This window comes from Nothobranchius furzeri, chromosome 1 (genome assembly GCF_043380555.1).
Source record: "Nothobranchius furzeri strain GRZ-AD chromosome 1, NfurGRZ-RIMD1, whole genome shotgun sequence".
NCBI classification, from domain to species: Eukaryota; Metazoa; Chordata; class Actinopteri; order Cyprinodontiformes; family Nothobranchiidae; genus Nothobranchius; species Nothobranchius furzeri.
In genome coordinates, this window is record NC_091741.1 from 65415342 (window position 1) to 65436843 (window position 21502).

Below are 21502 nucleotides of genomic sequence, written 5' to 3' on the forward strand. Positions count from 1 at the left end.
TTTTTATAAAGCTGGATCAGGTGGGACAGAAACATGTCAGGGGTCAGAATCTGATCCTCTACTAAAGGAAAAAGTAGGAAAACTAATAAAAATAAGATGCTGGGACCATTAAGACTAAAACTATTTCCTGTTTGTTTCTGAAACATTCATTTTCCTGCTAAATTTTCTCAGATTTGTTTTTCGTTCCAGATAAATCTGGTGAAGGACGTGTTTTAGTTTCACTGTGTTGATCAGTTTTCTGATGATCTTAAAGTAATTGAGAAATTCCTGCGTGAAGACCCAGAGAGGTTGTGTTTAGTCACATGACCAGCAAACACCTAGTTTTCTTTCTCCTCTGTTGCCTAAATGACAATTGTTGTAAAACCTCCTGGTGTGTTTTCTGCAGGAGATGTGGTGGACATCTACCAGAGGGAGTTCCTGGCTCTGAGGGAGCGCCTCCACTCAGCCGAGCAGGAGAACCTGAGGCGCTCCAAGGAACTGAACCTGGTTCTGGAGGAGATCAAAAGGGCCATTGCTGAGAAGCAGGCACTCCGAGACATCAACCGGACCTGGAGCAGCCTCTCAGGTCAGCTTCATCATGATGATGTAACTGTGTTAACCCAGCCTGCCAAGTCCTGTTTACGGTTGTCCTACCTGGAGTGCCTGTTCTGATCAGGTAACTTTGTGTGTCCTCAGAGGAGACGAGGATGAAGCTGTGGAACGTGAGCAGCAGTAAGAATGTGCTGCAGCTTCCCTCCATCTTTCACCATCTTCCTCACCTCCTGAACCGAGAGGACAGCCTGCAGCCTGCCGTGCACCTCGGTCAGGGCAGAACTGGAGGTAAAAGGACCGATGCAGAACCAGAACAGAGGATTTACTGTAATCACAGAAAAATGTGATATGATGACACTTGGTGGCAAATCCCACAATGAGAGATGCATTTTATGAAAAATCCTAAAATCGGGTTTATGGATGTGGCCACAGTTTCTCAGCTCCTCTATGAACACATCTTGCTGAAAACTGGTTGCCATGCTGAATCCATGCCGGATCACCATGTAGAGGGGATTGTCCGAGAAACTTTCCATCTTCACGTGGGAAAAAAAGTCCTCAGTAGGGTTGAGACAACGAGAGTACGGGGATATGGTGGTGATCTGGTGATGGACCTGAAGTCACGTGGACAGCTCCACAGCCATCCACAGTCCAGAGCTGTCCAGCTACTTTCACTTAAATCTGACCAATAAAATTACTTCTGCTTCTCCTGGCTTGTTTAAAGCCTGCTTCATCCACAAACATCACTTTATGATGATGACCTTCACATTCCAGGACCACCGTCTTGGAGAAGATGAGCAGCCATGTTGAAAAGAGACTCGCTGATTACATGGAGATGTTTTTTTCTTTACAAAGTGAACATTGTATCGTCATTATGACACTGAGCACATCCTGTTCCTATCAGAAGGAACCTGCTCCAGTTGTTTTCTGGACATTTGGTGCGACTGACCCATCGTGACCTCCCAGGCTGTGTTGCTTGATTTCAGTGAGGTGGCCTGCTCTCGGGTCAGGGAGTAGCCTTTTAGCTAACTTGTCCTCCACCACAGTTAGGTGTTGACAGGTGACTGCTGTCAGATTAAAGTCGTGTAAAACAGCAAAAGAGGCAGCACATTATAGTTCTTACTGTGAAAAATGACAGTTCTTCTGAGATTTGGTGGACATCTTTGTGCCACAAGGTCTAACATCATTGTTCTGACCTCATCAGAAAGTTGGCTGTCAATTGTAGTGTTAAAAATGTCCTTTTTGACCTTTAGTTGTGTTTTTGTTGCTAGCGTTGGTAGAGAAGTCCAGCTGGTGTCAAAAACTGAAATCAATTCATCTGATCAGTTACACCACTGAGTACTGATGTTGGCATTTGTGACCCTAAAGCATCCAGATGGAGCAACAGGATTTGTACCTTCGTCAAAAACCTGCCCTATCCAGTCCTACATGTGTCTACTGCCCTCTGGTGAAGGGTACAGGCAGCACTGTTACATAATTAGATAATAAAACACTGGTTGTTACATTAACATTAACCCATAGTTCCCTTTTAAACATGATTTGTTATTGTTATTTCATATTTCAGGTAAAAGGTTAATCAGTAATATGATCAGATTGATTATGACTTTCTTGTTCTCTGCTTTTTACACCGACCCGACCCCCCCACGATGTAGAACCATTAGCAGCTCCTGAACTGGTCCAGCAGCTTTGCTTATGAGACTCCAGCAGTTCCAGGCTCTTTACTGGATCCTTCAGCCAGGAAAAGACTAGCTGTTGTTTTGGAAAACTCTGTGGAAACGGGTCAGCTGCTCAGCTAGCCTTAGGGCTAGCACTTCAGATTAAGGTTATTTTTGTGACGCTGCCTAATGCATTAGACTCATCCAGGGACTGATGTTCAGCCGGTGGAACACCTGACCTCAGGGGGAACCCACAGCAGGAGGCTAAATGCTGGTGAAACCTGCCCAAACCTTATTAATCACACTTGCAGAATTCCGGTGTTCCGCCCAGGGGCCCGGGCTCAACCAGCAGCCTAAAACCAAGCAGAGTGTAACCTCTGAGATGCATCCTGAGTCCCTGCTAGGTTAAAGAGCTCTGGCCTGTAGGGCCGAGTGAGCTCACTGTGTGTGTGTGTGTGTGTGTGTGTGTGTGTGTGTGTGTGTGTGTGTGTGTGTGTGTGTGTGTGTGTGTGTGTGTGTGTGTGTGAGCCTTGTTTGCATTTGATTAATCTTGTGAACATTTAAATGTTACATCCCATTCAGGAGTCTGTCTATTTACCAGAAAGGCACCAAACTGGGATCTGTGTATTTTCTGTGGACCTGTCTGTTTCTGTCTACTTTATGTTTCGTCATCGTTTCTATCCTGTGTGGTTCGGCATGATATGATACAGGCAGGGTATTTATGTCTCACACATGCTGAGTTTGTTATTTTGATGCTGCCTAGTGTAATTACTGTAAACATGTTTAAACCTGACAACTGCTGGCTAAGTCCATTTCAGAAGGTCCGCTGGAGGTTTTAGTCCTTTCTTCTGATGTTCAGTGTGTGTGTGTGTGTGTGTGTGTGTGTGTGTGTGGGTAGTTTCAATCGTCATGGGGGTTCCCAGTGTGAAGAGGGAGGTCCACTCCTACCTGACCGACACACTCAGCTCTCTGATGTCTGAGCTCAGCCCAGCAGAGAAGGAAGACTGTGTCATTGTCGTCCTGATTGCAGAGGTCAGTGTGTGTGTGTGTGTGTGTGTGTGTGTGTGTGTGTGTGTGGGTTCATCAGCAACCTGTTGCCTTTACAAAGTACATGCATCAAAAAGCACTGATAACCATAAAAAAATTATTTTATTTATTTAGAAAATGTTCAATGTTTTTCTATAGTTTTTACGAAGAAGAAGAAGAAGAGATCATTTCTATAGCGCCTCTCAAGATAAAAATCACGAGGCGCTTCATAAAAACAAAAAAAAAGTAAAAATATTAAAAGCATTTAGAAAATGTTTAAAAATATATTTAAAATGAGCAAAAATAGGCAATTGGGATTAAAAAGAAAAAATGTAAAGAAAGAGAGAGTGAATAGGAAAGAGGGAAATCAGTGGATCTTGAGGAAGGTGGAATAGGTGGGGAGAGCAGAATAAAGAGAGAGTGGTGAAGAAGGTCATACAAAAGCCAGCTTGAACAGATGAGTCTTCAGCTGCTTTTTAAAGGAGACTACTGAGTCCACTGATCTCAGGCTCAGGGGGAGAGAGTTCCAGAGTCTGGGGGCCACAGCAGCAAATGATCTGTCACCTTTGGTCTTTAGCCTGGTGCGTTGCACAACCAGTAGGCTTTGATCACTGGACCTCAGGGACCTGCTGGGGGTGTAGGGACTAATGCCTGGTTTATGCTTCTCCGTCAGCTCCGCAAGGGACAGACACGCACGGATTGACGGAAGCGTTTTGCTCTTTTACTTCTCCGTCTCCTGGAGAGTGTTGCAAAGCAATTGCTCAGCAGGACAGCAGAGGGCGTAGTGCTGTTCTGTGGTTTCCTGTCATGTATCGGTCCAAGATGGTGTGTTTATATTGTGTTTTTTGTGTATATAAGAGACTTTTAACACGGACATATTTGTCTCTCATTCTCCCACCTCTTCATGCGCTCCCCACCTCTAAACCCACGTTTCCTGTCATTTCCGTCCACAAATAAAACGCTTGCTGCGCATCTTTTCACTCCTCCAGTCACGGGAGGATGAAACTTTCATATTTTTAGTTTTTTCGCGAGGTATTCTTCAAGCTTCTCCGTGTCTGTCGCTAGTTATCCTCGGCTCTCTTTGCAATGGCGGCGCTGTAAACAACAGCGGCGTCCTGACCAATCACAAGCTTGCGTAATCCGTCTCGTTCGACGGATGTTTAAAAAAGTGGGCTCGACTCCGTACGTACTTGTGTGCCTGCCGGAGCCCTACGCAAGGACGGATAATGGCGTTGCGTGTCTCCGCACTGACGCAGACGGAGAAGCATAAATCAGGCTTAAGAAGATCACCAATGTAAGATGGTGCTTGTCCATGTAAGGCCCTATAGACCAGAACCAGGATCTTGAAATGAACCCTGAAGTTGACTGGCAGCCAGTGAAGCTGGAGGAGAAGCGGGGTGATGTGGGTGTGTTTGGAGGACTTGGTCAGAAGCCGAGCACAGGCATTCTGAACCACCTGTGGACGGTTCAGGGAGGTTCTGCTCAGACACGTGAAAAGAGAGTTACAGTAGTCTAAGCGTCAGGAGATGAAGGTGTGGAGAACTGTCTCAAGTTCAGAGCGGGACAGAATGGGACTCAGCTTAGCAATGTTCCTGAGATGGAAGAAGGAAGAGCGAACAAGAGAACTGACATGAGAATCCAGGGTGAGAGCTGGGTCAAAGGTCACGCCAAGATTCCTGACAGAAGGTTTGGTGTGAGAAGAAAGCTGACCAAGAGAGTCTCTGACTTTGGGAACCAGCTTGTCTGGGGCACAGATGAGGATCTCAGTCTTATCTTCATTCAGCTGTAGAAAGCTCCCAGCCATCCAGGCTTTGATAGAGTCTAAGCAGGTGTGTAACAGCTGCAGCTTAGACATCTCATGGGGCTTAAAGGAGATATACAGTTGGATGTCATCTGCATAAAGATGGTAGGAGATTCCTTTGAACGAGCTCAGGATGTGCTGAAGAGGAAGCAGATAGAGGAGGAAGAGCAGAGGCCCCAGCACAGAACCTTGTGGGACACCATGGGTAAGGGAGGTGGTGGAGGACCTAAACTTGTAGACGGCCACAGAAAAGGAGCGCTCAGAGAGATAAGAGGAGAACCACTCCAGAGCAGATCCTGATAGGCCTACCCAGTCTCTCAGCCTCTCCAGTAGCAGGTGATGGTCAACAGTGTCAAAGGCTGCAGTCAGGTCCAGCAGGACCAGAACAGAACAGTCCCCTGCATCACTGTGAGTCAGAAGGTCATTAGATACCCTAAGAAGAGCTGTTTCAGTAGAATGAGCTCTACGAAAACCTGACTGGAAGCTATCATAGATGTTATGTTCATCAAGAGCAGCTGTGAGTTGTTTAGCCACAACCTTTTCCAAGATCTTGGAGACGAACTGAAGTTTAGATGTTGAAGATGTTACGATGTTGAAGCTTTTTATTATCACTACTTTTCTTTTCCCTGTTTAGTTCATTCCTACATAATCTTATGCAGGATATTAAAACCTAAATATTCATTCTAACAAAGAATATGAAGAGACAAATAATGAAAATCTCATTAGAAAACATTCCTAAATGTATTTTATTTCTTTTGTAGTATCTTTACATGTTATTTCAGTCCCCTACGTTTATACCGCACAGCTGTATTTACTTTAGTCTGTGATCATAATATTCCATAAAGACAGGAAGCAGAAACAAACATTTGATTTTGTCTTTGGAAAACATCCTAAAGAATTCTACCGTGCTGCTTTGGAGAAAGTCCCACTCACATAGAAACCCTCATGGAAAACTTTTAGTATTCCTAAGAAATGAGCTCAGATATCTTCTTTGTGGTTTGAGCCACGCTGAGCTGTGATTTGGACTCAATCTGATCCGTAGAACTTTGTTCTGTTCCCATTGGTCAGTGCAAAGCTCCACCCGCCTGGTACTTCCTAAACGCCAAAACAAACCATACTCTGGGATGAGCTGCTGGAAACACGTGACCTCACGCTGACCTTCAGAACCAAACGGCTGGGTCCCACAGGAACCCAATCTGGTTCTGACTGGACCTGATCAGGGACTGAGCTCTGACATCATAAATTACTCCTGTTATTGATATTTAAGTGTGTGTGTGTGTGTGTATGTGTGTGTGTGTGTGTGTGTGTGTGTGTGTGTGTGTGTGTGTGTGTGTGTGTGTGTGTGTGTGTGTGTGTGTGTGTGTGTGTGTGTGTGTGTGTGTGTGTGTGTGTGTGTGTGTGTGTGTGTGTGTGTGTGTGTGTGTGATGCTGAAAAAACTGAGATTTTTTGTGTCTTCAGGCTGACCATGAATACGCCAGCAGTGTAGCTGACAACCTGAAGCGCCTGTAAGTCCAGATGCATGATTGGATGTTGTTACCATGACCACATACAGCTTCCTTCCTCCTCTCCCTCTCCTCTTCCCTTCTTTCCTTCTTCAACACATTGTTACCTCCACTAACCTTCAGAATTTGAGAAATGTCTGTAGAAGTAAATCCAGCTGTTAGTGAGATTTTGGTTCTGTGACCTTTGAACTCTTGATGGATAACTGCAGTGTGTGTGTGTGTGTGTGTGTGTGTGTGTGTGTGTGACTCTCTCCTCATCTCAGTTTCCCAGGAGAGATCCAGGCAGGTCTGCTGGAAGTCGTCTCTCCGTCCATTCACTTCTATCCCGACTTTTCCCGACTCAGAGAATCGTTCGGAGACCCGAAGGAGCGCGTCAGGTCTGTTTTTACGTGACCTTGTTTTGTTTTCTTTCACTTTTTTTCAGTTTGCTCAATAAAAACTCAACAAATTGTAGCAAAGGAGAGCAAGGAGAGAGGCTATAAAACAAATATTAGCAAAACAGTGAATTTTGAGATCCTCTGTTGATGTTTGGATGTTGGACGTCTCTAGTTGTTTGTTTTTGCCTGTTTGGTGTAGATTTTATACTTTTTAAAAAGATTTTCACACTTATTAATTAACGTTTGTGTAGTTTTGTGAATCGTTTATCCATCTGATCAGTTTTTGTTGATATTTTCTGTTTTTTTGACTCAGATTTGATCTGATTTACTCTTTAAAGATCTGACGTGAAGTTTTTCTTTATTAACCTGGAGGATTTATGTGTTAGAGATCCAGCTGATGTCCCTTAGCAGGACTTTAACCCCTTGGATTCTGACCTGTAGCTTTGTGGACATGGAGTCGGGACACGACTTGCTGTTCAGGAGGAAAGATGCTTCTGGCTGGGGGAGGATCACGGGACAGAGGGAGAGAGTGGTCTGGTTCTGGTTTAGGAGCAGAAGCTGCAGACTGTTGGAGACAAAGTGGGAGACAAGGCTGCTTCTGTGTCAACTTTAGTGTTTTCCAATAAAAACTCTTTTCTCGCTGAATGTTTTCATGCTGCCGAGAGAATAAAAAGGTTATTGAGTCCCAGCTGTAAACCTGCAGCTTTCAGAGCTTTACGACATGTTAAAGACAAAACGAGTCGACTGTGGTGGTCGTCACACGCTACATAAAGTGTTAGGAGGACAGCAGCTCTTTTATTTGAAACCTAATGTGACTTTTTTTTACGAGGTACTCATCTGAACACTTCCTTTCCTGCTTTAAAGGGAAAAGTCTGAATCTTCAGCGGCCCGTTGGCTGGTCTCTTGAGTTGGGAGGTGTTTTATTGGCTAGAAGATTCAAAGGTCAAACATTCTGGTACCAGAACTGAAACTGGGTCAAAATCAGATAAAGTTCAAAGAAACACTGCTTCAGTCCTTCAGAAGGTCTGACAAACTGTTGATCCAGAACCATTGTAGGAACAGGTTTGGACTGAATCAAAAGTTCTGGACCGGATTAGTGGCTTCGGAGTCGACTCGGTAGATTCTGATCTTTAACTCAGAATGAAGGATTTAAATGTTGTGTTTGATTTTCTGTTTTCCTAATGAGACGCTCTGATCTGTTTTCAGGCCTGAGTTCTTTACCCCGTAACTAAGATTTGGTGGATTTTTGTGAATAAAGTGAGATTTTTGGAATAAAACAGTTTTGGATTAAATGATCTGTTAGACTTTTTGGTTTAGTGATTTATTTTTATTAATGTGTTTTCCTACAGCTGTGGAAACACACACACACACACACACACACACACACACACACACACACACACACACACACACACACACACACACACACACACACGAACAAACATGCATGCACACTCTCACAAGCATGTACACACACACACATAAACACACTCATGCGCACTCACACATGCATGCACACGTTAACACACACACGCACAACTGCGCAAACACACACACACACACGTGGACACACACATGGACACACACTCTCATGCACAAACACACACATGCAAGCACATGCACGCACACATGCACACACACATCTGTAGACGATACAGATGAGCTGCTGTAGAAGTAGGAACATCAGTTGCTGATGGCAACAAACAGCTGATTATGTAACAGCTGACTGATGACAAACATTTGGTTTTATCTAAATTAGTGTCTTTTGACTTCTAATGGTTTCATCTCTCTGATGGGAGACTGATGGTTCTCCCTATGTCCCGTTGTAATCTCAGATAATCTCAGATTAATTAGTTTAATCTGGTCTTCCGCTGGTATGTGGAGTAACGAGACAGAAACTAATAACACAGATTCTCCTCCTTTTCCTCAGATGGAGGACGAAGCAGAACCTGGACTACTGTTTCCTTATGATGTACGCTCAGTCCAAAGGAAATTACTATGTTCAGGTAACAAAATCAGCTGTTGTCATCTCTCACCAGGTTTCTGCAGGTCTGTTCAGAGATCATAATGAGAGCAATAAAATGGAAAAAAATCAAAGAAAAATATTCCGATCTTGAAATATTTCGTTAGAGTATATTTCAAAATTAAGATGAATAAAGAATAAATAACTTTTTAAGTTTAAATAATAATATCAAATAACTTCTAATGGAAACAAAACTAACTGCAGGAAAACATTAATGTATTTATTTATATTCACACATGTTTAATCATTTTGGTTTTTATTGTGATTTTTAATTCTTTGCTAGTTTTGCTTTTCCATTTAATTATTTCAGTTGTAGTTTACTCCTCTCATGCATCACAGATATTAGTGTAATAATCACAAAGAAGGAAAGAGAAAGAAGGAAGTTCAGGAAAACCAATTGATGAACGTTGAAAAATTCATACAAAACTAAATTCAGATTATATTTATTTTCTCACCATGAGTGATTACTGTCACTTATAATGCAAAGGGAAATTTAACTGGTCAGAACATTGAAAAGAAATAAATACAGAATGTAAGTGTTGCATATAATGTATTTACATTCATTGATTTAATGAGCCGTAAGTAAAAGCAGCCATCTGTCATGCGTCTCTGTTTCCCAGCTGGAGGACGACATCGTCGCTCGTCCAAACTACTTCACCACCATGAAGAACTTTGCGCTGCAGCAGCCATCAGAGGAATGGATGATCCTGGAGTTCTCTCAGCTCGGCTTCATCGGTCAGTTTCAGCACGGTGTCTCTTATTCACGTTAGTGGAAGTCTGTTCGGCTCGTCTCCTACTGCCGGCTCCTGCAGCAGAGGAGTCCAGACTGGTTTATTTTTGCTGATAAAGGTGGAGCGTTTGCGCTCTGGGGTAAAGAATCATGACCGAGAGTGCAGAAGCAAAGTTTACAGATGAAATTAGCTCAACTTTCTGCTCCTCGTTAGGATGTGCTTCGTCTCCTGAGGATGATGATGAAACTGTTGCTTTGTGAAGAGTCCGACAGTGAAGTTAATCATCACTGTCTCTGTTCTCCTCAAAGCCTAAAACTGCAGAAGAAGGAGAAGGAGTTTTTTTATATTATGACTCGATAAAGGCAGAGACACCGACCAAACCCCACCTGAGGGGAAAGATCTGGCCTGAGCCTGGACCAGTCTCTCCCGTCAGCTCTGACACAAGATGTATTCGGCCACATATCCTCAAACTAAAACAAGCCGCATCAATAAAAGTGTGACTTTTTAAATACTCCTGAAATATTACAAAGATGAAATAAACCTATTGAATAAAATCTAAATTTGAACCAAAAGAGTCTAAAAGGTTTTAAGTGAGTAATGTGTTCAGTGAGTTCTTGTTGGAATCATGTTCCTAAAATATTTGAGTCATTGATTCATTAACTCAACCAGATGTGTCTGACTGTAGTTTTGTGGGCTGATGCTGGTTTTTGACTCTGGTCTGCTGATGCAGGTTTGGCAGAAAGAACTAAAACGACCAAAGAGGTTTCTGATAAACAAACATGCACATTAACATTCTGTTAAAACAGCTCAGAGTGATTTCAGACTAACAACATATACTATCACTGATGAGTTCTTTGGTGCATCTCTGTATTTTATCCTTTTGTCATTTTTAATCATTCTTCCCAAAGCTGTTTCATCTTGCTGGTTGGTTTCAAACGTCTATGACGACTCAGCGACTTTTGGGAGAGATGGCTTGCAAATCTTTTGAACTTGTTCAGTCTTCATCGACGCCAGAGTGAGACCCCAAGACTCACACAAGGGAAGGGAATGTGATTTTTTTTTTTTACAGGCTGTTGTCACCACTCTCAGCCCAGTGAGATTCTGGGTTCAGGAGGCAGAAAGCGTCACAGCTGGGTGCCACAGCATCATGTAGAACAACATTTAACCTAATGCGACTGAAGCAAAGTGGTTTCTCCGTAACAGATGTTGCACTTCTCTGTGGTTGAGGGGAACACTATGAAGTCAAAGTCCTATTAGTCCTCACACACTGGTGAAATTCATCCCCGCATTTGACCCATCCCTGCGGGGGGCGGTGAGCTGCAGCTGTGGTTGTGCTCAGGAGCTATTTGGTGGTTTAACCCCCCAATCCAACCTCGTAAAGCTGAATGTCAAGCAGGGAGGCATTGGGTCTTTTGTTTGACATGACCGGGATTTGAACCCCGACCTCCCAATGCCAGGGTGGGCATTCTACCAGTAGGCCACTGAAACGGTAATACTTAGTGGTATCCCATCTCCTGGTGTGACCTTTGCCTGTTGGTCTTTAATCCAAGGTCACAAGGTCCCTCCTTCAGTTATCATGGATCCTTTTATGTGAACAGATGAGATATTACTATGCTCGAAGCTTCCATTAAACCTGACACACACTTTACCACCAGAGCTGTTAAACAGTAATCAGATTACATTGACGTGAACATCACCAGGTTTCTGTGCCACCGACGCATTTATTCACCCATTTATTGTGTTTGGTCTGGATGGTGAGGATTTTTCTTCAGTTAGAAGTGATCAGAAACAGGAAGTGAATGCAGATATGTCCTGGTGATTAAAACAGACTCGGGATCAGATGTGAATCTGTTTTTCTTCTAGTCTGATGGCAGCTTGTTGAGCTGCTCACTGTCAGTGGTCTGCTCTGAAATCAGATGTGATGGAGGGATGATGGAGAGGAAGCTGAAGTTGGCAGACACTTGCAGTGAATACAGATGGAGGACCAGAGCATCAAAGCATAGAGCCTGGAGCAACAAGATGTTCACCTCTCAGCTGGATGTCTGTCTGAGCATCACAGCCCCCCCCCCCCCCCCCCCCCCCGGTCCCTGGCTCGGACCCTACGGGTGCTGGGTGACCCCAGGTCCCCTGCGAGCGGTTGCTGTAATGGATTCATTGGTGTTCAGCTGACTGACTGGATTAAATCAGATGAAGACGATTGCTGCAGGCTGTACACATTTTCTAAGTTTAGCTCCAGCTTTTGTTCATGCAGTTCTCCTGAGGCTCTGAACATCCAGCACTCTGGAGGCCAACACGTCCGCACGGATCAGGAAGAACCAGATGAGGACAAGAGGGGAGGCGGAGCTTATCCACGGGCCGTTTAAATGAACTGAAGGGAAAGCGTTTGGGTTTGTTTTCAGAGAAAAAAAGCAGGAATAAAAGATGATTTGGAGAACATCAGCTGGTAGAGATGTTCAGTGAATGATGGAGTTTAGTAAAAACATTCAAACTGAAGGAGAAACATCAGTTTTCAATCTAAAGATCTTTATTCTAAGAACGACAAACGACTTGGTAAATGTAGAATTTCCCTTCTTGTGTAATTTTTCCCCTCTAAACTTGCATTTTTAGGTTCTTTTTAGGAAAGGTTTATTTACCTTGCTGTCAGTTTCGATCACTCCTGCAGTCTTCATCAGAGCTAGCCGCCAATGGTGGTGTCACTTTCTTCTCCATTTATTTTAATTATTATTAAATTATTAAACATCAGAAGAAACACACAGAAGAAATATACAAAAGTTCCCCTCTAAACTGTTTTATTTGTCAAGTGTTTGAGATGGCTGTGTCATCACCTAGCAATGGAACAGACCTTATTTCCCATCCTTTGTTGGTTCGTTCTGATGTTACGAACCTTATTTCCATTCAATTCAAAACAGATTTGAATTGAATGGGATATTAATTAGAATTGAATTTAAAAATAATTTAGAACTGAATGGAATTGAATGGAAATAGAAATATAATTGAATGAAACTGGAATTGAAATAGAACTGAATGGAATTGGAATTATAATTCCATGGAATTGGATTTAAATGGAAATATCATTTGAATTGAATGAAAGGAAATTTTAATTTAAATGGACTGATACTGGATCTGACATAAGATCGTGAGAATGCCTGAGTATTGGGAAAAAGAGGCTCTTTTGGCACGCATAACAACAACAGAGCCTCTTATGAGCAGCACAGAAGACTACGTGAAGAACACTCACAGACACCAAATTGAGGAGGGTCTCAAAGAGGTTTCATAGAACTTCTAGACTGATTTGAAACTTGTTGCTAGCTGTTGCAGTTCAGTTTCTGTCTGAAGGTATCTGAAACTTAGTAAAACTTTTGACTTTTGAGATACTCTAAATTTGTATAGATTTACATACTTTGTGATTACATCATCTCCCCACGTTAATCGCCAGTTTTAAAACTTTTCACAAAAGTATCGAACAAAAGGTTCAGTTTCGCTCCGAACGAAGAAAAACAATTATTTATTTTATTTTATTTTTACAAATTTGAGTCTCCACCAGTAAAAGCCCAGTGAGATACTGGGTTTAGTGTTGAACAAGAAAGACCATTTAATCATTAAAAACTTTGGATTTACTGGTTTGATGTTTTCTGTAATGACACCTTTAATCACCGAATTTATTTTTCTCCATTTTTCTACATTTAAATCAGCTTTGTCAAAAATTTAACTACAACTGTTTCACCTGAGATAACAGGAAGTGTTTCTGCCCAACAGGGAGTGTTTTCATCCCAGAGGGTGTCACAACCTGTCCTGTCTCCCCACTCCTTGTCTGTTCATTGTTTTCGTGTCCCGTTTGTTCCTGATTAAAAAACCCTCTAAACGTGCCTGCCTGCCTTCTTCCCCATGTTTGGATCCTCACCTCCGCTCCACTCACCTGCGCACCCATGACAGAGGTGGTGTTTCCTTTTTAACAGGAAGCGTTTTGTCCCCCTAGGTAAGATGTTCAAGTCGTTGGACCTGTCTCTCATCGTGGAGTTCATGCTGATGTTCTATAAGGACAAGCCCATTGACTGGCTGCTGGACCACATCATGTGGGTCAAAGTGTGCAACCCAGAAAAGGATGCTGTGAGTGGCTGTTTTCACTGTGCAAATGTTTTCATCCGGCTCTGCCTAACATATAGAAACACTCCTCTGGTTGCAGGAACAGCATCTCCTGTTTCTGTGAAGATAACTTGATTTGAACCCAATAATGAAGTTATTCAGAGTTTCGGGCTTTAGGGATGTTTCAGATGTTTTCCTTTTTTGTCTGTTTTAGAAACACTGCGACCGTCAGAAGGCCAACCTGAGGATCCGCTTCAAACCATCACTTTTCCAGCATGTTGGGACTCACTCATCTTTAGCTGGAAAGATCCAGAAGCTTAAGGTGAGCTTCATCTTTCTGTCTTCTGACCTAGATGAAAACACCAAATATAAGGCGATAGAGTTTTTCATCTGAACTTAGTGTTGGGTAAGGATGTGTATCGGTGAAATCCTGCAGATACAATACGTATCACGATATGATGGGTTACATTCACCTAGATGATATTAGCAGTTTTTTTAGACTAAATTTATTGTAGGAAAATTCACTAAACAGTCCAAACTGATTCGTAACATGTTTAACATGACATGAGGATACTGATCTGTAATAGAGGGGTTTACATTTCATTGGTGGAAACAAAACCCACTGCACACTACTGCTTTTGAATACTGATATAATATTGCAGGAGAAATATCACGATACACTGCCATATGAATATTTTCTTACATCTCTTGTGTTGTGTGTCTTTTCTGGTCAGTTTGTCTCATTCATCTTATTTTTTAACCATTATGTTGATGTTCATAGGGATTAAAATGTCTTAAAGTGTGTGTGTGTGCGCGCACACACAACAGGTTAAATGAGGAGAAGCAGAATAAAATGTCGTTCTAGGAGAATAAAACTCACTCTGACAGTTGATGGAATGAAGCCAGAGGTGAAGCGACGTGCTCTCTTCACACTCAGAAATCTAGACAGGTTCCATTTAGTTTCGCGTCAGAAGGTAAAGGTTTCTGAGTGGTTTCACATCCAAAAAGAACATAAAGAAAAAAATGTGCAGGCAGGTAAAAACATTCCTAATAGATGTTATGAAGCCGATGCAAAGCTGGTAAACCGAGAATAATCCACAGCTGACACAAATCTGACAGAACAAAGAATAGGATTATAGGAAGAAATGATAATCTGTCAGTAAATAAAGGAATCAGACCTCTTTTCATCTGCTGGAGCTGTTTTCCTGACCTGATTTGAAAAGGTGGTGGGAGATTAAGAAATCAGTGAAGAGATAATCAGCTGTTTGTCTGCAGGTTTAAAATGAAAGCACATTTCAAACTATTTGGAATAACTTCACAGCTTATTGCATTATTGAACATTAGATAAAAAGTGATTTGATTTTCATTTATAGTTGATGTGGAACTGATGATCTAGTTTTCTCCTGCGAGGTGTTGATTCTGCTTCCATCAGGAAGAAGATTTCTCTCCATCAAACCCAAAACCAGCCAGAACCTTTCACCCATCACAGCATCCTCCTTTCATCTCCACCTCACTTAAATCCACATTTAAAAATGTTTTGTCTTTCTAAATGAGAAGAACCCTTTCCAAGACAAGGTCAAAGGAAAGGTCTGTTTGGATTTTTAAGCGGTTTCCTTGTGAAAGCTGTATTTTTTCAGAAGTTTCAAATAAAATATTTTTAGGGCTACTAAAACAACTCTTGTTTATTGAAAATACTTTAAAATAAAAATGTTTAGATGAAATAAGTTTAGCTTGGGGTTTTGTACAATGTTTTCTCATTATCACAGGTTCTGGTTCTGCTAAGCCTTGTGGATCCTTTTCTCTCGTGGTGTCACAGTCTAGTGGGTTCAGGTCCTGGTTTGCTCCAGCGCAGCATCCCTCACTGATGAAGATTGAGAACCCGAGCGGTTCCGAGCAGCGCTCCACTTAAAGCCTCTGATTACACCGTTAGCAGCGATAGATACCAGCCAGCTGACTGCTGCTGCAATCTGAGCTCATCAGTTAGATATTGATCGAACTGTCGAGGAGCTCTGAGGAGACGGAGCCACAGGGAGCTCCTGGAGGCTAATGCTGCTGGAAACCAGAACCGATTCTGACATCAAACCAGAACAAACAGAATCTGAATTTTTATTTAGTAATAATCATTTATTTACAGACAGTTTTGAAAACCTTCATGTCTGTTGATTACTGAGTATTTAGTTTTTGGGTCTCAGAAGAAGTAAAGAAAAACTCAGAGGACAGAATCAGCTTGCTTCTACGGGAGGTCAGAGTTTTGTCGGTTTGCTGCTCCGGAGCATACAGGTGTGTGTAAACACAATACGGACAGACACCAGCAATGACCTAAGAGAAGCAGCTGTTGCTGGCCATCAACTTGGGAGTGGTCAAAGGTCACTAAGAGTCCATTGTTCTACTGACAGGAAGATTATTCACATTTCAGAAAGCTGCTGATCTTCCAGGAGAGGACTCAGACTCGCAAACCCAGCTCACTCCTCATGCATGGACTCATTTTACTCATTTTCTTTCTGCTCTCAGAAATCTGTTAGACGACCAAATGTAGCAGAACCTCAGTTCTTATCTGTCAGTCAGTTTCTGTAGGAAGTCTGGTTTGGTTTTGTGAAAAGGAAGGGGAAGCTGTGGCGAGCAGAGGTCACACAACATCTGTGACGGGAACAGAAATTCGTTATGGAATGCAGCTAAACCTCTTCCTCTGTTGGAGACTGGCAGAAATCGCACCGGCGACTGTTGATGTAAAGAACTCCACCAGTCTGAACTGTTGGTGTTTCATCTGTGTCTGAAACACACTCAGAACTGTCCAGTGTAGCCAGGTCTGGATCCAGAACCAGATCTGATCAGGGTTTAGATGAAAGCCTCAGCGAGGAGGCATCAGTGGAGAGGAATTGTTCCTGACAGAAATGTGTCAGACTTTATCAAAACATCAGCTCGTGTTCATATGTTTTCACTACGCCTTTGTGACTGAACCCTCTCAGACCATCTAAAGTGATTCTGATTCATCTGGAGCAGCTGCAGAAAGCTGTCCAAGTCTCTTTGAAGGTCAGATCCTCAGAAATCTCCTTCCAGCAGAGGACCGGATCCTGAAACACTCAGATGAGAAACATTTCTTTCTGTTTTATCATTTATGACCTAAACCTCAGAAGCTTCTTTAATTTGGTTCTGCTCCAGTAGATGTGATGGTTCTGCTCTGATCCGAGAATTTGGTACCACTGGAACATTTAGATGATCTAGTTTCTGCCTGATCTTGCTGTTTTCCAGGATAAGGACTTTGGGAAGCAGACGCTACATAAAGGTCATGCCAACCCGCTGGCAGAGGTCACGACCAGCCTGAAAACATACCAGCACTTCACCCTGGAGAAGGCCTACGCAGGGGAGGACTTCTTCTGGGCCTTCACCCCGGTAGCGGGGGACTTCATCAGGATACGGTTCTTTACGCCGGTCCGCATCGAGAGGTCAGAGCCAGTGCAAAAAACGAGGGGGAGGAGGGGTTTTCAGAAATAAAACCTCAGTTTGCATCTTGGTTTCAGGTTTTTCTTTCGGAGCGGAAACATCGAGCATCCAGGAGACAAACTATTCAACACATCGGTGGAGGTTCTGCCATTCGACGTGAGTTCTGACCAGGCTCCATGTGTCATGAACATTCATTTTAAAACACAAAACCCTGCTTCTTTAGCTGGAGAGAAATCTTTTCAAAAAGAGTTTTTAACTTCTGGGGCAGAATCGTTACATAAACCGTAGGCGTTGGGACCATTATGTCAGAGGGGGGAGCCCCCCCTCACCACACACACACTTTTTAAAATGACGCATTTGGTTCCCCCCACATTTAGTCCACCTTGCACTCTTTTGATCGTTCTTAAAGACATCCATTCCACTTGATTCAGTAGAAATTACTCAGCCAGCTGAATCTCAATCTATGTTTTCCTGGTTGCCTTGCTCTGGTGCACACACACATGTAGACCGAGGTTGTCGGTAAAGTTAAAAAAAAAAAAAAGACTGAACCGAAGTGAAACCTCAGTGCAGGCTTGTTGAAGCTGGAGAAGTCACTATCCCACATGTCTGATCCCCCACAGACATGGACATCAGAAGATTTCTCACAAAGAATCATGAAGTAAGTTCCAAAAGTCCCACAGGACAGGTTTTAGTGGAGTTAGCTGGCTAGTCAGTGTTATTCATCAGCTAGGCTCTCTGGCTGTTTAAACATTTATTAGTCAGACTGGTTCAGTGGTTCTGATCCAATCTTTTGTTCTTAGTAAAACTAATGTTCCAGATAAACACAATAGCTAAACTGAATTCTGTCACACCTATATTAAATACCTATAATTATATAATATTGTTAGTAAAATGAAGAAAACATCCAGCAATCAGTAATTTTAGTTAATATCTGAACTTACATTTAAACTAGAACTATTTTCATGTCAGCACTCCAGGCTTGTGCTGCAAACCCAAAACACACAAATGGACAATGTGACATAATTTGTCCAACATCTGAAGTGTTTGGTGTGGATAGTAAGAATGTTATTATGGATATCTGGAATATAAAAATTTACTTGGAACAACAGATTCATAGATATCTGGAATACAGTCTGCCCAATAAATGTTGCTTAGTTTTTTTTAAGGATTTGTGTTTGTCTCAGATCGGTGCAGCTGTTGGATATCCTTACACACAATTTCTACTACTAACAAAATACCTGCTGACATCCGTATTTTGACAAGTAATAATACTTTTTGTACTGGGATAAACTATTGCTTTGTGTAAAATAGGAATACAACAAAGAGGCGTGGTTGTTAATTAAATGTTAAAATGATTCATTAAATGAAATTTTAGTCCAAAGCCACCTGCTTGTATTATTGTTATCAACAAGAATAAAATAAACACACAATCAACATTTTATAAAGTTTCTATTTTTTAGTGTTTTAGTATTTTATGCATTAATCAGCTGGAGGTTTGTGGTGAATAAATAGTTACTGAGTTAAGGTTTAGGCATTTAACAACCTGTGTAAATGCACCAGAATGCAGGAAATTGCATCTACACCAGTTTGACTCCCCCCCCCCCCCCCCCCATTTTTTATGCTCCAACTTAAAAGCTCTAATTTAATGTTTTATAGCTTTTACATTTTCTCGAGGACTTAAAATTTTAAATCTGATGAATAAAATCTCAGCTTAAAGATTTAACTTGTTCTGTTATTGTGTACATGCAGCTCGTGTTAAAGCAGGAAATATCCAACAAATAACTGAAATGCACCAGAAATAATGCTGATAATCAGTGTGATTGGGCTAAGCGGTGATCAGCCAATCTGAAACATCAGATTTATTTTACATGCCACTGCCAAGCAGCAGAAAAATTACTAGAAGGTTCTGTAATTGTTTGTTGCATAGTTTGTGGCGAATTTCATCTCCAGGATAAAATGTAGTAAAAAGCTGCGTGAATTAGCTGGAGTCCAACTTCTATGTCTCATTTAAAGTTTTAGTGACGTTTCTAGGTCAAAGTGTGTTGAATCAGGAACAGCAGTACCTGTTTACATTCGGTTTTATGGCTTTTCTGTTCATTTTCTTAAATAGTTTTTGGCGTTTTCTTATGCAAATTATATCGCAACAGTGAAAGACACAAAAAGCTACTTTAGTATGTTAAAATCTTGTGATCCATTTAAAATTGTAACAACATTTCTATGTCAAAGCGTATTGATTCAGTAAGCTCTGAAATCTGGAGTGATTTTTGGATGACATCACCATGGTAACGCCAATTAACATTATTGGGTGCCTCCACTGACCGATTTAAAGGATGGGTCGTTTACATCTTACTTATGAACCATAAAATGTGAGATTCCATAGAAATATGAAATATCAATCTGATGGATCTTTGACTATTTTAACCAGAAGATCAGAACTTTTTATTGCAGGGATTAAGCGACACTTCGTATTAACTCCAAGGAAAGACTGAGTCAGGTTTAAAATAGTTAAGAAATTTATTTCTACACAATTTAAACAAGACTAACTTTAAACACTCTGTGTACTGATGAACTAAGGTGGATTGAGACGTGATGAATGATGATGGTGTGTGTGTGGGTGGAATGTTATTCAGAACCAGCAGATCCTGAGAAGCATTTAGTTCAGAGTGGGAGTGAATGTTTCGCTCTAAACTTTAGTAGGAGATTTATAACACACATGAAACGCCATCTGTTGGTCTACGTACCCAGGGGAAGCCTACGTCAGATCCGGAATGCCGAGGTCCTCTTGGACCCTCCTTGGTACCGAAGCCGGTAGAAAAGCAGCGGTGCCGACCAAACTAGTCTTGGAATGCTTGGAGTTTGGATTTTCTGGTTAAAATAGTCAAAGATCCATCAGATTGATATTTCATATTTCTATGGAATCTCACATTTTATGGTTCATAAGTAAGATGTAAACGACCCATCCTTTACACAGGCATCAGCATCATCATCATCAGCCTCGTCTCTAAACTCACCACTTCGTGCTCATTCACACAAGCACGTGGAAAAGTTAGCTTTGTGGATCTGGGATGAATCAGAACCAAAAGGTCAGAGCTGAACAAGAACCAGTGCATCTCTAGAAAAACATTAGATAATTAAACCTGGGTCAACAACTTTCCACATCTGACAGCATCATCGGGTGTGTTTTTCCTGACAGGTCTACTTTACTTTAAACAGAGCCTGTTGCTTTATTAAAGCTATTTTAGTGGTTTTTGGAGCCCGTTCCCTTTTTTTTCTCATGCCTGAGCTCCGTTTCTGTTTGGTATCTGTGGAGGCTGAGTGATGGATCTGTGCCCGTTTCTCCTCTGAGAGATGAAGGCTGATTAAAGCTGAGAGTCTCAGCAGGTTGCCAACAGACGCCAAGGAGACGAGGAAGAGGAACTCATGTTGAGATCAGCTAAGCAGAAAAAGAGAGAAAAATCAACCAGCACTTAAAGGAAGTAGTGGGTTGGAGAGAGGAGCAAGGAGGGAGGCTGTTACCATGGTGAAGCTGACCGAGAGCACGGAGTGAGGTGGACCATGGGCTTGATGTGGCTCTGTGGGCTGAATGCATCAAATCCAACCGGTGTCAGGTTTTTATGAAAACAGAGATGAAAGCTGAGGGTCGGGGAATGAAACGTCTCTCTGGGACTCTGCTGCACAAACTTTTGATCTAAACGAAAAATCAAAAGGGACGGGCAGGTGATGAAACATTGTTTAATATTTTAGTTCTGGCTAGAACGCGTGAATGATTCGGGCCCTGTCTGTGCTCTCCAGAACATCCAGGCAGAGAAAGAGGCCTTGACTGAAGGGAGGGAGAAAACACCAAAGTACCATCGGACCGACGATGGATTCATCAGGATCGGTGAGTCCTGACTCAGCAGATCCCATGATGTTCCTGAATGTGCTGGAGTTGAAAGCAGCTGGGTCTCCTGGCAGCAGGTTCAGGTGTTAGTAAAGGTTCATCAGACAGACATCCTTCCTCATCTGCGAGGGAGGGACCTCCGTCACCAACAGGAAATAAAACAAAAGCCCCTCTGACGTCTAATCAGCGCTGATCTGTGCATGCAAACACTCATAAACATGTTAACATGTTTCAAGAAGGCTGCCGCAGATGGCTGAGTCATTCTGAACAGAAAGTTTCTGTAAAGATTCATCTCTAAACCCATCGTCTCTCCACAGGAGATGATGTCAGCAGGTGATGTCACTGTCTCCAGGAAGGATTATTCATGTTTGAAGTTTTAGTTTAAAAACTGTTTTTATCTTTTTTAAGTGGGTCTGTGAACTAAGAGTTAAACAAAAACAATGATAATTCATGT

At 42.1% G+C, this 21502-nt stretch overlaps 1 protein-coding gene across 1 annotated transcript in view; it reads left to right on the plus strand.

Annotated features, from left to right (window-relative positions):
- The window catches only part of LOC107380872 (alpha-1,3-mannosyl-glycoprotein 4-beta-N-acetylglucosaminyltransferase B), a 53857-nt gene that overhangs the window by 26482 nt on the left and 5873 nt on the right, over window positions 1-21502 (plus strand). Inside the window, exons 2-13 of the mRNA XM_070554725.1 lie at window positions 386-565; window positions 676-819; window positions 3082-3215; window positions 6470-6516; window positions 6777-6890; window positions 8821-8896; window positions 9534-9648; window positions 13621-13751; window positions 13942-14049; window positions 16977-17170; window positions 17246-17324; window positions 20961-21048. Of these exons, the coding sequence (XP_070410826.1) occupies window positions 386-565; window positions 676-819; window positions 3082-3215; window positions 6470-6516; window positions 6777-6890; window positions 8821-8896; window positions 9534-9648; window positions 13621-13751; window positions 13942-14049; window positions 16977-17170; window positions 17246-17324; window positions 20961-21048 (1410 nt within the window). The remainder of the gene's footprint in view (window positions 1-385; window positions 566-675; window positions 820-3081; window positions 3216-6469; window positions 6517-6776; window positions 6891-8820; window positions 8897-9533; window positions 9649-13620; window positions 13752-13941; window positions 14050-16976; window positions 17171-17245; window positions 17325-20960; window positions 21049-21502) is intronic.